The 15,672-nt window shown below is 38.6% G+C and overlaps 1 protein-coding gene across 1 annotated transcript in view; it reads right to left on the bottom strand.

Moving 5' to 3' along the window:
* Positions 1–15,672, bottom strand: part of LOC149785683 (DNA damage-binding protein 1-like) — a 115,215-nt gene that overhangs the window by 62,690 nt on the left and 36,853 nt on the right. Inside the window, exons 11-15 of the mRNA XM_089979521.1 lie at positions 12,905–13,007; positions 11,893–11,965; positions 8,511–8,619; positions 6,485–6,663; positions 5,819–5,982 (exon numbers count right to left, since the gene is read on the bottom strand). Of these exons, the coding sequence (XP_089835647.1) occupies positions 5,819–5,982; positions 6,485–6,663; positions 8,511–8,619; positions 11,893–11,965; positions 12,905–13,007 (628 nt within the window). The remainder of the gene's footprint in view (positions 1–5,818; positions 5,983–6,484; positions 6,664–8,510; positions 8,620–11,892; positions 11,966–12,904; positions 13,008–15,672) is intronic.

Genomic DNA, 15,672 nt, shown 5'->3' with positions numbered 1-15,672 from the left:
GAGTAAATATTTATGGCTTTCAGGAACTCTATAATACGAGTGATGTTTATAGTATCAAAAAGTTCTTTCATGTCATGCACAATGTAATAACGATCACGCGTAGGTTGCAGGTCAAAGCACTCTATCATAAAGTGCTTGACAGTGAATGGTTCATTGCAAGAAACGCACTCTGGTGGGTCTTCACCTTTCAGTATGTGGGCGTGGGTGATATAAGTATGACTAATTCGGATTCTTGCAATGACTATCTCCTCCCTACGAATGGTTCTGTAGGAAGGAGTCCATTCTCCTAGAGTGGGCTTGATTGCATGAAGTTTGTTATTTACAGCATCATTCCATGATACCTGCCACTTCTGCCGTAAGGACTTTCTGATACTAGGTTTAAAATCAGTATACGGTATTTTAAAATCAGATGGTTCCAGAGTATGGGCCATTTTAGCAGCGCGATCAGCTTTTTCGTTACCTGTAATACCAACATGGCTAGGTAACCAATAGTACATTATATCGTGGGAGACACTCATCTCGGTATTTTTGATGAGAAGTTCTTGATAACAGTTACTGAAGACGGAAGGGTTTGTCTCCGATTTTTTCCATCGTGTAGCGTAAAAAGTACTTTTGGTTGTTTAAGTAGCCAGGGTGGTGTTTCGGAGATGGACGTTTTCTGAATTGTAGAAAGATCAATTTTTGTACTGTCAAGGCTGGATGATATTCTAATGCCAAAGGAAGGTATGGCGTTTGGTTTATTTTCGTATAAGGTTTTGTATTTGGGTTGAAAAACAGCCGAAAAAGCAGGTTTCTGTGGGTTTGATTTTAATTTGAGAGCATACTGTGCAGAAAGAATTTCTCTATGATGCGATAATGGTGGTTCGTTCGCTTCAACTAGCAGGCTTTCACATGGGGATGTTTTAAATGCTCCCAAAGCCAGTCTTATTCCCTGATGATGAATTGGATCAAGCATTTTAAGATACGATTTTCTGGCTGAACCATACACAATGCAACCATAGTCCAGTTTGGAGCGAATAAACGTTCTGTATAAATTCAAGATGACTTTTCTATCAGCACCCCAGTCAGTGTGCGCTACTACTTTAAGTACGCTAAGTGCTTTTAAGCATTTAGCTTTCAAGTTCTTTAGGTGTGGAATAAAGGTCAGTTTTCTGTCAAAGATTATACCTAAAAAATTTGTTTCCTCAACAACTGGAATAGGTGTTCCATCCAGCGTGAGGTTCGGTTCATCGTGATGTCTTTGTAACTGACAGAAATGTATGCATACCATTTTTGATTTCAAGAATTTGAAACGGTTTGCATTGGCCCAATTTTGAATCTTGTTTATATTTTGCTGCAGTTGTCTTTCAATTGTATGCATGTGCTTTGATCGATAACATATTAGAAAATCATCAACGTATAACGAGCAATCCACACCAGGAGCCAAACACTTGGTGATGCTATTAATTTTGATGTTAAAGAGCGTCACAGATAAAATACTGCCCTGGGGCACACCCATCTCTTGCTCGTGCAGATCTGAGAGGGTAGAGCCCACTCGTACTTTGAATTCTCTGTCGGAGAGAAAGTTGGATATGAAATAGTGCAGTTGACCTTTTAGACCTAGATCGTGCAGGTCATTTAGGATCCGGTACTTCCATGTCGTGTCATAGGCCTTTTCTAAATCAAAGAAAACCACTACTAAATGTTCTTTCTTAATAAATGCATCGCGAATAAATGTTTCCAGTCTAACCAGATGATCATTGGTGCTACGGCCATATCGAAAGCCACTTTGGAAAGGAGATATTAAATTATTGGTTTCCAAGTACCAGACAAGCCGAGAATTGATCAATTGTTCCATTGTTTTGCACACACAGCTGGTGAGTGCAATAGGTTGGTAGCTGTTGAGATCTTTGCTATCTTTACCGGGTTTGGGAACTGGTATTACTGTGGCTTCTTTCCACATTTTTGGTACATTACCAGTAATCCATAAATCATTTAAGAGTTTCAAAAGAGATGTTAATGATGATTCTGGAAGGTGTTTCTAAAACTGGTAATGTATTTCGTCAGGCCCAGCGGATGTATCATGGGCCTTATCTAAAGCCTCCCTAAGCTCTGATAATGAGAACAGTTGATTGTAACTTTCCGAGTTGTTGGATGTGAATTTTAAACGTGACTTTTCTTTTAGAGTTTTAAGTTTACGGAAGGCTTCTGAATAATTAGATGATGATAAATTTTTGGAGAAGCTGTCAGCAAGAGCATTTGCAATGTCACGTTTTGAACTAAAGTTGTTACTGTTCAGTGTCAGATGTCAGAGAGGGTTTTGTTTTCTCCTTCTGTTTATTTTGCGTATAGTGTCCCAAACTTTCTTAACAGAGGAATGAGAGTTTACAAAGGAAACATATTGCTTCCATGATGCTCTTTTACTTTCTTTGATTGTGCGGCGAGCTTTGGCCCAGACAATATGATATATATTTAAGTTTTTGGGCGTAGGATGATTATTAAATTTTTTCAATGCTTCTCGGCATAGTCTAATGGCTTCCTTACATTCCTTAGTGACCCAAGGTTTTGGGGTTCTTTTACAATTTGGCGAGAACTTGGGAATGGATTCTTTTGCAATCTCTAACAAAATAGATGTAAAATGTCGAATAGGGTCATTAACATTGAAAACTGTATCTGCATTCAGCCTAGTTTTACAGACCGTTTCAAATTTAGGCCAGTTGGCCTTCTTTATATTCCATTGTGAAATTACGTCATCAATTGTAGAGCTAATATTTTCAAGGAACAGTGGAAAGTGATCACTGCTGTGAAGGTCCTCAGCGACCTTCCAGTCGTAGTCCAAAAGCAGCAAAGGAGAACAAATTGTCAAATCAATGTACGTGTATGTACCTGTTCCTGGGTGTAAATATGTTGGTGTTTTGGTGTTATATAGACACAGATCGTGTTTAGAAATAAGTCTTCAACTTTGTGACCTCTGTCACTTATATGATTTGATCCCCATAAAATGTTATGGGCATTAAAATCCCGGAGTAAAATAAATGGCGTGGGAAGCTGTTGAACAAGGCTGTCTAATTCGTTTGGTACTAGGTTAGTGTTTGGTGGTAAGTAAATAGAGCAAACTGTAATCACTCAATGAAGAGTGACGCTTACAGCAATGGCTTGCAAATTTCTGGTTAAAGGGATGACGCCATGAGGGGCTCTGTTGTTCACAATAACAGAAACTCCTCCTGAGGCCCTGTCAACATTTTGGGAGTAGGTGTTAAACAGGTTGTAGTTTTTAAATGTGATGTCTGTATCTTTCAAGAATGTTTCTTGAAGGCATAGTACTGCTGGATCATGTTCGTTTAGAAGTAGGAGAATATCATTGTAATTTGTTTTAAGTCCTCGACAGTTCCATTGTATGATGGTGTTCTTCATTATCCTTTTAAACTGAAGACTGTGGACCTAGGTTAGACTTTTTGCGGAGGCAATTTGTGTGGTTATTTCTCTGGAGGAAGTACGGGGGTGAATTTTTTGTTTGTGGGTCTGGAGCTACCTTGAGCGCATGAAGCAGTTTCTTCTGCATCCATGCTCTCAATGTCTCCAAACCTGTTATATAGTTTGATGGGGTCATCTGACCCCTTTTGTTGTCTGTTTCCATGTGATTTTTTACTTTTTGGTGATTTCGGCGGTTGGGTATTATTAAATATAGTCCGAGTAGATGCCGTGTTTTTCTGTGCTTGGTAATGGGGGGTGTTTGAATTTGGTGTTGAATCGGGTGCTTCTGTTTGTGTTTGAGCGTCCTTCGTTCTTTTAGGATTGCTCTTCACTACAGTGGAGAAGGATGGGCCAGGATGGGCTGTTTTCGCCTGTACAAGTTTTCTTGTTTCTGGATAGGGAATATTAGTTGTGTATTTTACCCTCTGAATTTCCTTCTCCTGTTTCCAGGTATCGCAATCCTTGGAATCTGCATGGTGCTCTTTTCCACAGTTGACACAATGCAGAGTTGCTCTACAATCAGATTCCTGATGAGCATTGTCTCCGCATCGGCCACATATTTGGCTTTTTGAGCAGCGGTCTCGTGATGGCCGTATTTTTGACACTTATAACACCGAAGGGGGTTTGGGATGTAAATCTCTACCTTTACTTGCAAAAAGCCAACTTTTACCACTTTGGGTACAGTTGGCCTGTTGAAGGTGAGTACAATGGTGTTGGTGTCCTGCAGATTGTTATTACGTTTAATACGTATTCTTCGGACTTCAGTGACACCTTCACCTTTCATTCCTTCAATGATATCAGCATCGGTGACTCCAGCCAAGTCACGACAGCGAATCACGCCTTTGGATGTATTCAGTGTGGTGTGAGCGAATGAGGTCACTGGGATATCAAAGAACGTTTTCATTTTCCTGATATTGTCTGATTGACCTCACCGCTCACATTCAATAAGAAGACAACCCGATTTCAACTTTTTAACACTTTTAGGTGTGCCAATCAATCCTGTGATAATCTTTTCGATGACAAATGGAGATAGTGCGGCAAGCGGTTTTGTGGCATCTTTGGACTGTATGACCATGAAGTGTGGAAATGACTCCACACTGCATGGTTCGTCATCAGACTCTGATAAGGGTTTCTATCTTTTACTTTGATTTTTTTTGGGAATTTTCCATGTTGGCTTAATTAAAATTCAGCACCCTTGCTCCCCGCCCACCATGGAGCCCAACAAGGGGACACTTTTCAAGTGTCAGGGATACACAGATGCCAGACTCAGTTGATAAAATTACCTCTGATTCACCCTGAAGTTGCCAATTTCTAGGGTCGGTAAAATTACCTCCCAATTGACCAGTTAAGCCACCACCTTCTAGGAAGTCTTCTAAGACTTGGGAAAAGGAAAGATAAAAGATATAATATAGGGGCAACAGTGGTATCAAGAGAGATACAGGGAGAAAGATAAAGAAGGTGAGAGAGTAAATAAAGACTTCCTAGGGCTCGGCGTGAGTAGCCGATTTGTCGGACCCAGGCCCATCCCGACCACCCGTCTAAGAGAAGTAGAGGCCAAAGTAGTGGATTGCATGGAAAGCCTCTGCTCAACTACCAGGATCCTTTCCTACCCCGACACGGGACGCAACCCATGGCAAACAGGTTGCTTCTACTTAGTCGCCTTTTACGACACGTAGCGAGGCACGTCGGGCCAATTCTACGACCCTGGACCCACTGGGGGGTACTCAACTCATGTCCAATATACATAATTTTTACCCTTCAGTTTTTCCACCCAAGAATCTGAATATTCCTTTTTATATTTCTGTACTGACTACTGACAATTTTTAGGAGATTTTACCTTACATCTTGAACATGTATTGCTTGTTGGATGCCATTATTTGAAAATTCCAAAAGCAACAACTTGATCATGTGGATGTTTTGCATGAAAAAAATATGTGCAGTTTAAAGCATCCGAGGTACTCCAGTAAAGATAGTCTGGATCTTTAACTATCTTCCTTAAATCCAGATCTGAATCACACATGGACAAACCAGTATCTGAATTTTACAACATTCATAATTCCATAATTTTTGTACGTCATTACACAGGTCTGTATTTTTAAGGGTCATCTTTGTCAAACTTGGAGCTGAATTGTGAGGTTTGGCAGGTCAAAAAGTGGAGGTAATGTGGACGTTTCTTGCTTGTCTATATATAACGTATTGAACAGAATGATTCAATTTTTTTTTTCTTTTTGTGAGGGCTGGATTCAAGAGGAAGCAGAGTTCATTTCTTATCTTCAATCTTAACTGCTAACATATTTGATAAAGAAACTGAATTGAAACCATTTTTGCAATATCTTGATTCACAAAGAGTATCAGGTCTGTATACCTCCTTCCAGCATTTCTACATGGAGACTTTCAAAAGCCGGCAGTCTGAAGATTCGAACTGAAATATCTGTCCAGAGTCCTACAGCACATAAGTTGGAATTGTCTGCTCCTTCTCGCAAAGGTGTTATGTCCAAACAGGCTACTTCATGTTCCACAATGGAAGTGCTGCAAAAGATTTTTTTAAAGCAAGACATTAATGAGGTGGGGTGGGACAATATTCTCATTCTTATTAACTATATTTTCCCTGTGCTGTGCATAAAAAAACGACAATAGATTACAGAAACAGGATGCATGCTAGGACCATAACAATACTAACTGTTCTGCTGCATGCTGCTGATGTGGATTCATTAAATTCAGTTCCAGCAATTCAGTGCTGAATCTCCTCTTTGGATACCGCAGCCTCATCATTGGAGGTTGGGTCTTGTTAAGACAAGTCATGATGCCATTAATGATGACAAGTCAATGGATCATGATTCTGATACTCATTCAGACTGTGATTAAGACTGGTCATCAATGGCAGCATCAGATTCTGATTCAAAGCCTCTAGATGAAGTATGCATGGATTTGAATCAGCCAGATTATTAGCAACCAAGATTTGTTCTAATGTGGAATTGCTGGAGAGAAAGGAGATTTCCATGAATCAAGTATGAAGAAAAAATTATCCAACCTGATTTGTTTGAGATTTCCATCATGTATTTCCAGGTAGAACAACTCACTTCCTACAGCCACCACCACTTGTTTGCTATTACAGCTTCCTAGACTTATGTTCTTGCCTCCAGGATTCTTCCACTCATTTACAAGTTTCTTTGTCTCACAGCTTATTAGTCGAACTGAAGAGGTAGTTATCTGAAACATCAGGACACAATACAGTAAGACCTGTCTATATACATCATCTATTTGATTGCTGGCAAAACCTACCCTTTATGAGCTGTGCACCTTTAACTAATGGTAAAAAGAAACAAATTTACCCTCAAATGGGACCTTTCATATATGATCTTTATGTACAAGTAAGTGCTTTATAGAGGTGACCACTACAGCAGGTTTTATTATAATTACAAATTTGCAGGTCATTAAGGTCTGGAATCTACAGTGGCTATAAGAACAGCTGCACCTTTTCATTAAACTGATCTTGGATTTTTTAAAAGGAACTCTATAACCAAATTTAGCTGATAAACTCAAGTTGTGAGACACCAGACTCGTGTAGAAGTCAGATACAACTGCAAAACACAGCTAACACAAAATGTACTGGCAGATCAGGAACCATCTTGTTATACTGATGAATCCTAAGAAACAACCCAGACCAAGTTGTTGTTGTTTTGGGGCTTAACGCCATTTTTCAGCACACGATAGGCTATACATGGCGGCCAGTATTAATGGTGGAGGAAGAACCCCGGAAAGAACCACCGACCCACGAGAAGCTACTGGCAAGCTTTCTCACATACCCACATTGGCTGAATCCTAGACTCGAACCGCCGCAGACAGAGGTGAGATAGCAGTGACCCGTAATGGAGAGCGCTTTAGACCACTCGGCCACTTGGGGCCCCACCCAGACCAAGATCTTCCAGCACATTATTTGATGGCAGATCTGGATCAATGTCTATTTCATTTAGATCTGACTTGTATGTGAATAAATATGGTTTTTCTTGTCAAGTGAATATTTGGGGCGGTTTAGATTCAGTTTGGAGTTTTATGGCACAGCAACACAATTCAGGCTATATAGTACAAGGCGACAGGAATGTACCTTGCCCAAAGACACACCAGAGTAGCGAACCCAGGCTGATCCTATTTTGCAGGATCAATCCAGCACTGTTTTGGTTGCTAATCTGGCATGTTAACCACTCAGCCACAATGATTCCTGCTTGGGGTTGTAAAAATGTTATTTGATAAACATGCTACCATAATTTCTGGTATATAATGCGAGTTGAAGTTAACAATAAAAACTCACATATGCAGCTATTGAATGTGCTAGCACATCAGTGTCTAAACTGTTTGATATGCATTTAATTTCAAGTGCACATGACAGACACTGATATGCAATTATTGAATGTGCTAGCACATCAGTGTCTAAACTGTTTGCTATGCATGTAATTTCAAGTACAGACAATAATATGCAGTTAATGAATGTGCCAGCACATCAGTATCTAAGCTGTCTGCATTGCTTATCAAATAATATGTAGTCTAACATAAGTGAGTGAAAAATTAAGGGTCAACGGGCAAAAGAATCATTATTCAACATAACCTGACTGACCTTCCTCTGAGATGCATTGAATTGCAGTCAGCCAAGTGGTCAAAACTGCAATTAAGCAGATTTGCTTCCTTTGTTCAAAACTTGTATCAGAAAGGTAGCAACTTGACGCTGACAGAATGAACTAGGTCTATAATCCTTTCACTCATGACTTTCCCAATGAACTTTCAACAAAAACAGGGAAAATTAGGTATAAAGAAAAATATTAAATCTTGGAAACCTAAATGGGCAGTGAGTCAAAATTCAGTGTCAATTCAATCACAATGGACTAAGAAAACCCATTTTTGGAAACCAAAATGGGCCGAGATTGAAATTACTGTGGTGCTGAAGCATACAGCGGAATATGTATTACTTGAAAATAAATTCATTTCTTTTCATTAAAACTTCATAAAAATGATGTAGAAAGCTATAAAACAGGTAAAACTTTTGAAAGTGTAAATCAACTGACCTGTAGAAGCTGTTTATATGATACATTAGCACACAAGAAGGTCTGCTGATCACAGTCAAAGCCTGGCATCTCTGTCTCCTCTACTTCTTCTCCTGCCAGCTTTAACACCCTGCAATAAGATGAAAATGGTGTACCATCGGGTCAGAACAAATACCATCAAAACAGTATCTAAACTATAGTCATTATGATATTTAATGATCAATGCAGTACTAACTTTTGCTGTTGCAACAATAAAATGTTTAGTACAGTATTTTTAACAACCAAAGCATTGGAATTTAAATACCCTTGGAACAGTATATTTGCAATGGTATTTTTATTGTTGCAATGGTCAGTTTTAATTATTGCAATGGTCATTTTGGCATTGCAACAATAAAACTACTATAAAATGTTAACATGACGATTGCAATGTTACACAAAAAAGTACTGAAAGGATAAAAATTGCCATTTCAGCAGTGATATAACCACTGCAACAATAAATATAGCACTGCAACAACAAAAAATACTGTCACACCGTATTTAAATACTGTTGCAATAAAAAGCTTAAATGTTATATGTATACCACTGCAACAATTATCAATCAAATGAATTAAAACGGCTGCAATGACATGTAAAAAGTACAGTTGCAAAACTTACTGTTACATGTACAAAATTAAGTACTGCAAAAATAATTGGATACTGTTTTGTTAATAACAATTTAGCAAATATATGTATCTCACTGGATTCCAGAAAATGTTATTCATGTGAGAATGTTGTGATTTACAGTAGAGCAAAAGCAAGGTCGAAAACAATGGCTCAAACTCAGACGAGTTGAGCCACATCAAGACCCATGGAGTACCATTCTGGGACACCAGTCAGTCAAGGTGGCCTAGATACATGCATGTTAAAACTGAACAAGTCAGAAAAATCCTTGTTATAGCCAATAGTGTTTCCTCCATGATGTCTATTCTTATGATGGGTGCTCCCTACTTGTCCTCAAAGAGGATAGAAGGAAAAGGAACTTAGTGAATTATGGAATGGAGGTTGAGAGTGATAACATGTCATTAATGTGACACCAGTTGGTGAAAACATGCCACTGCCCCTAATATCTTTTTAAAAATGAAGGCCAACCAGTTGTCACATTCTTTTCACAATCAAAGAGCTGAACTCCTTTTTGTTCCGAGCATCCCTGACATGAGCCAGACATGGAGGAGATTGTCTTGACCATGGAATAACGGAGATCTCAGCTAGTTGAGTAGCTTTGGGGTAGTTATGATTTTCCTGGGTATCGCTGTTGCCAGATTGTGGATCCAGCAATTTACTCATTACAACTGTTTTGCAGTCCATGCCCCTCATTTTCTTGATTAGTTTCAGAATTAGAACTGCTGGAGGCAAGTCACATGCCCATATTACCTCCCAACTGATTGAAATGGCTTCGACTGCCCATGCCTCTGGGTCTGAGAATGGAGAGACAATTTTTCATTCCACCTTATTGCGAATAAGTCTAACATCTGTGGCTCCACAGAATGAAAACTGAAAGAAAGATGGAGACTAATCTGTTATGAAAAATCTGGCCACTCCTTAATAATGAATCTGCCAGGGCATTCAGCCATCGTGGGATTTGTTGGACTTGCATGCTGATACTGGGCACACCAAAGAAGGCACTCCCATCCCCTAACACTGAGGTCTGGTTATTCTTCCCCCTTGTCTAAAGAAACAGTTCATTACAAACAAATTGTGCGACGTTATAAAAGCAGTCCTTTGGATCTGCTACACCAACATGTGTGAGGCATGAAGAATGACCTTCATTTGCAGGAGACTGATGTGATGAGACTTCTCTTGGGGGTCCTGAGTGGCCGAGTGGTCTAAAGCGCTCTCCGTTACGGATCACTGCCATCTCACCTCTGTCTGCATGGGTTCGAGTCTCGGATTCAGCCAATGTGGGTATGTGAGAAAGCTTGCCAGTAGCTTCTCGTGGGTCGGTGGTTCTTTCTGGGGTTTTCCCGGGTTCTTCCTCCACCATTAATATTGGCCGCCATGTATAGCCTATCGAGTGCTGAAAAATGGCGTTAAACCCTACAACAACAACAACAAGACTTCTCTTGCAGCATCCACTTGCTGCTGACCATCACAATGTCCAGTAGGAAGTGTGCCTCCCAACCCAATAAATTGGTGTCAGTACAGACTGAGACAGTGGTTGCAGGGCTTCCAAAGATACTGCTTTCACTAGCTACTAACTGTTTGCCACTGATGCAGGAATTATTTGGTTTTGGTCAATGCATCTGGGAGAAAGACATAACAGATTGATATAAATAAGTTGCTTCAGAATAAGTTATAAATAGGTACAGTATGTGATTTTCCTTTGGCCAATGAGAAGGCTGTATTCCATTTAGCAAGTTGTGCCTGCATATTAAGTGGGTGCGATCATGGCCATGTCAAGCAGGTGTGATCATGGCCGTGTCGATCATCGCTGGTCTGGCATTCCTTAAAAGTATGATAGTAAGCCAAACTTCGGTCAGGCATACAAAGTCGAACTCCTGAGCTACACAATGGTACCAAATTTATTAAGCTATGCGAAATCTAGCTTGAAATATCAGAGTCGATTCTTGAATAGAACACGTGAAAATGGAAGTGTCCTCCCTTGCATTATTATACAGCATATGTATGAGAAGTAAATTGTAAGCAACAATACAAGTGGTGATGAATAAATGCGCAGCAGCCAAGTCACATGGAATGAGACTTAAACTGTAATTGTTTTTCTGTATCTTGCTCACTCCTCATGACTTTGACCTGAACTTCGAAATATGTTTGGTTTTTGTTTTTTAATTCTGAAAGGGTACCTGTTGCCCAATTTTTTACTCAGGTTATTTTCAATGGGCAGTTACTCAAGTACCCAGGTACCCGCTGACACCTTTAACCATGAATAATGACCTACATCAATAGTGTCTAATACCATGTGATTTAAAATTGACCAAGACAGAGAAAATGAATTTTGTTTCTTCAAATATTCACAAAATTAAAATATATTTACCACCTGTTTAGGAATGAATATTAATTCAAGTAAATCCAAAATCCTGTATGGTTGGAGTGAATTTAACACAAATTTAGCTTGGACTGACAGGAAGTGTCTTGTACACTGTTGTTGTATGAAAGCAAAACTTAAAACTGGCGACACCTAGTAGTTGCAAGGGAGGTAACAGGCAAATGATATTGCCCTTTATATGATATAGATATATGATATAGAAAATACAAATCTTCACATTTTAGAAGGGCTGGATTTGGGAGGGAGCAGGCTAATATCCCTAATGGTAATGTTATCAGGGAATGTATTCAAATTAGAAATGTAAATACTGGTATTTAGGATCAATGATACATAGTTTCACATTCAGTAAATACTTTTATATACCTTGTTTGACCAACAAAGGATAACACAAGGGTGTCATCAACGTCACCAGATCCAACTCTCAAAGACCATATCCCTGTAATATATAAAATGAGAGGATTATTCACATAGTTTTGTACAATAAGTCTATGATACAATTTGCAAGATAGATAATCAAGCATGCTCTAGTTCATTCAGCTCTGCATTGTGAATGATATCAGCATCTGTAGGTCAAAGAATTTTCATGTGAGCCCCTCAAAATGAAGCTAAAATTACTAACTCTGCAATGTAGCATGATGTCCCACCCAGTCACAGTATCCTGACACCAGGCTGACCAGTCCTAACACTAACCTCTTAATCCTGAGCGCCAAGCGAGGTAGCTGTTAGTACCATTTTTGTATGTCTTTGGTATGACTTGGTCGTGGATCAAACCCCTCTGCAATGAGAATGATTTCAACAACCATTTGTATCGACATGCAAAGCAATATGAATCATTCAATATGTGGTTTAAAACAGTGGTTTGTGTACATGTAATTAGACATATTGGACCCATAGTTAATGAGAAATCTTGATAATGGACTAAGCAGTTAAGGAAGCTCGTCATGTGCCACACTTTGACAAAATGCCATCTACTCACTACACAAGTTATATCATAAGCAAATATTAAAGATAAATTTAAAATAGTTAAAAGAAAACTAGATTATGCAGACTATGTTTGTTTTCCTGAGACATGTGACGGTTTCCATAAAAATGCTCAGTTGTGAATTGAAAATGGACTTGTCCCATAACTCCAGGACCAATGTAATGGGTTACAGGAACATACACCACTCTTTTTCAGAATGTATGGAAGGAGTTGTGTTGTTCTTTTTATCGATACAAATGGTGTTGAAATAATTCATCCAGAAAACAAATGAGATAATTTTTTTTTAACTAATTAGAAGATGTTCTGGTGAAAATTCAGAGCTACAGACATGGATATGATTCACAATGCTGAAAATTAACAGGTCTTTTTAAGCCATGTAAAAACAAACCTAACCTTTGATTCCAGGAAGATCAATACTGGCATGTTCATGAATACCAATTCCATTTCGGATGATTTTGAGAGAACCCTCCTTGTATGCACCTGAGCAAGTCACCAGCTGAAAAACATTAATCTTGATATTCAACAATCTTGAACATCAAATAATTACTTCATCGAAATATAATTATTTTTTAATCAACTTGACCAGGACAAGTGAAAAAGTGATTTGCCCTGACCAATTTCATACTTGCCATAAATATTTTTACCAGATTTATGAAAAAAATGAAAGTATTTTCAGGAGAAATGGCAAATAAATGAGTGAATTATGAGTAAAATGAATGCAAAAAGAATGCAAACTGAAAAGTGTGAATTTTTACTACATACAACAGCACAGGGTGAATGCTAGACTTTACAGCTTTTGAAAGGCTGTCTTTGCCTGACACTAAACTCTTGCCATCAGGTACCTGACTAACAGACACCATATTGGGCTATCCAGTTATTACAGCCCTGACTTTATGACCTTTGAAACATAATAAAATATATGACAACAGAACGAAAAACGGCTGAAATGTTGTACTCATGATGTGTTGATGAAGTGTGGCACACTAATAGAATCATGGACATATCAAAGTATACTATACTGTCAAAATTTTTTGTGGATTCCAGTGTTGCCCTGAACCACAAATTTTAAGACCCAACAAAAAATTAGTCGCATATGATGAAGAAGCATCCCCTGCTCATTTTCTTTCTGTGTTTCATTCCTAGAGATCGACCAAGCTATTTTATAAATCAAAGTCATTTCTGCAATCTGGCAAATAATATATGAGCTTAACATGGGTTTGATTTATTTTAACCCTTTGAAAAGAAAATTACAAAGCATTTTATATTGTTTCAATACACACATATCAATATCTGGTAGCTGTAATTTACACTCTGCACCTGAAATTGATTTGTTGTTATGTCAGACACTAATTACAGCAGAGCATCAAAGCTCACACTTGACTGATTTTCAGACAAAACCACTGAATCAACATTGTCAATCAAGTCTGCTGGTACACACAAATGTTTGTCAGGTGTGTATGTGATTAGGATTTTTAACATAGCTTTAAAAAATTTTCAGTCATATCACTATGATGTCTGCAGTGTGGCAGTTTATAGTGATGTCCAGCACCGGGGCATCATGCCACAGACATGTAGCATCATGTCCCACCCAGTCACATTATCCTGACACCAGCCCGACCAGTCCTAACACTAACCTCTTAATGCTGAGCGCCAGGTGAGGTAGCTGTTAGTACCATTTTTGTAAGTCTTTGGTATGACTCGGCCGGGGATTGAACCCACAACCTCCTGCTTCCAAGCTGGACGCTCTAACCACTAGGTCACCGGAGCGGTTGTTTGTCAGGTAAATAAACCTGAAATAAGTTCAGCATTCTCAAGCCATGGATAACTAGGTCCTATCTTTTCGTATTTTCACATGAGCAGCAATTATCCATTCATCATGATTTGGCTTGATAGATGAGGCTTTAAGGTCCACTAATACAGTACACTATCTTCACCTTTTCCCTGATGGTCTCCTAGAACTATTTCACATACAAATTGTGGAAATGTAATTTAAATTCTTTTCTGTAGTCTTTATTTATTATAAGACAAGCAGTTGAGGTTGGTTCATATAAAAAGCAGGCTCAAAGGAGTGATTCCATTTTTTTTTCAATTAACTTTGCATCTTCACACTGCAAATGTTGACACTACTTGCTAAATGCACTGCAGCTGGTCATGTTTGGTTCATATGTGGAATGATGACATTATCCCAAACTGATGTATCTAAGATGAATTTTACCATTCTCAAGCCACTGCGTGAATGCCATGGTAAACAGAAAAGTACTGATGGTGCAAATTTATATAAGTGTTTTAAGTAGCGCATGATACAATAAATTTTGTACCATGGTACACTACAGTATTCCTGAAATCAACTGTGATACATACCACAGTATACCCCATCTATATTTATATTAGGGACCAACAATTTAACTTTCTGGGGCAGAGGCCTGACACTTTTTTTTTCTTCAAAAATTTGATTCATGTGTGACCAATCAAAGTTGACCTTTCATAACTTTTAAATGGTCTTTATCACTAACTCATCAGAATTTGATAAATTATCAAAAATCAGTGTTGCCTACATCAAACAAGGGGTACATATTTTACTTACTGAAGCCTTCATTGTCATGATTCTAATCACCCAAACTCAATAAAGTGGTCAACAAAATCGTTAGCCTACATTCTGGAGAGTAGAGAATCTGACCCAGTTACTTTAAATAGCAGACTGATACTAGAATTTAAATTGAAATCACATGATGGGACATAATGGTCATTTAACTCAATACCTGTAGTTTCTACTAGTAGGTTTGTCCCCAAAAGTGGCACTATAAAAACCAGCTCAAAAAGGAAAATGTTTACTGTAGAAGTTGAAACATGCTTCCATGTGGGTGATGCACAGGGATCCAAACATGCTTATATGCGAATCGGATGAATTGCGTCCATGAGAATGCAGTAGAGGTGTACAATAGCACTTGTATGAGGTAAAGGGTTAATAACTGATTATTGCATATACTCGCTAATAAGTTGAGGCCAAGTGTAAACAAGAAAGATCCTGATCTGCCACAACATAATGCACCTGCAGATCAAAGCCTATGTTGTTTGTTCTACTGATCATTCCTAGCAAACTGCACAGACCCAGACCTGCAAGCACGTTACAGTCTGCAGTTGGACTAGACTTATAAGCAAGC

This window comes from Sinohyriopsis cumingii, chromosome 13, assembly GCF_028554795.1.
Source record: "Sinohyriopsis cumingii isolate HCF-2022 chromosome 13, ASM2855479v2, whole genome shotgun sequence".
Classification (NCBI taxonomy): Eukaryota; Metazoa; Mollusca; class Bivalvia; order Unionida; family Unionidae; genus Sinohyriopsis; species Sinohyriopsis cumingii.
This window is presented reverse-complemented; position numbering and strand designations above follow the sequence as displayed.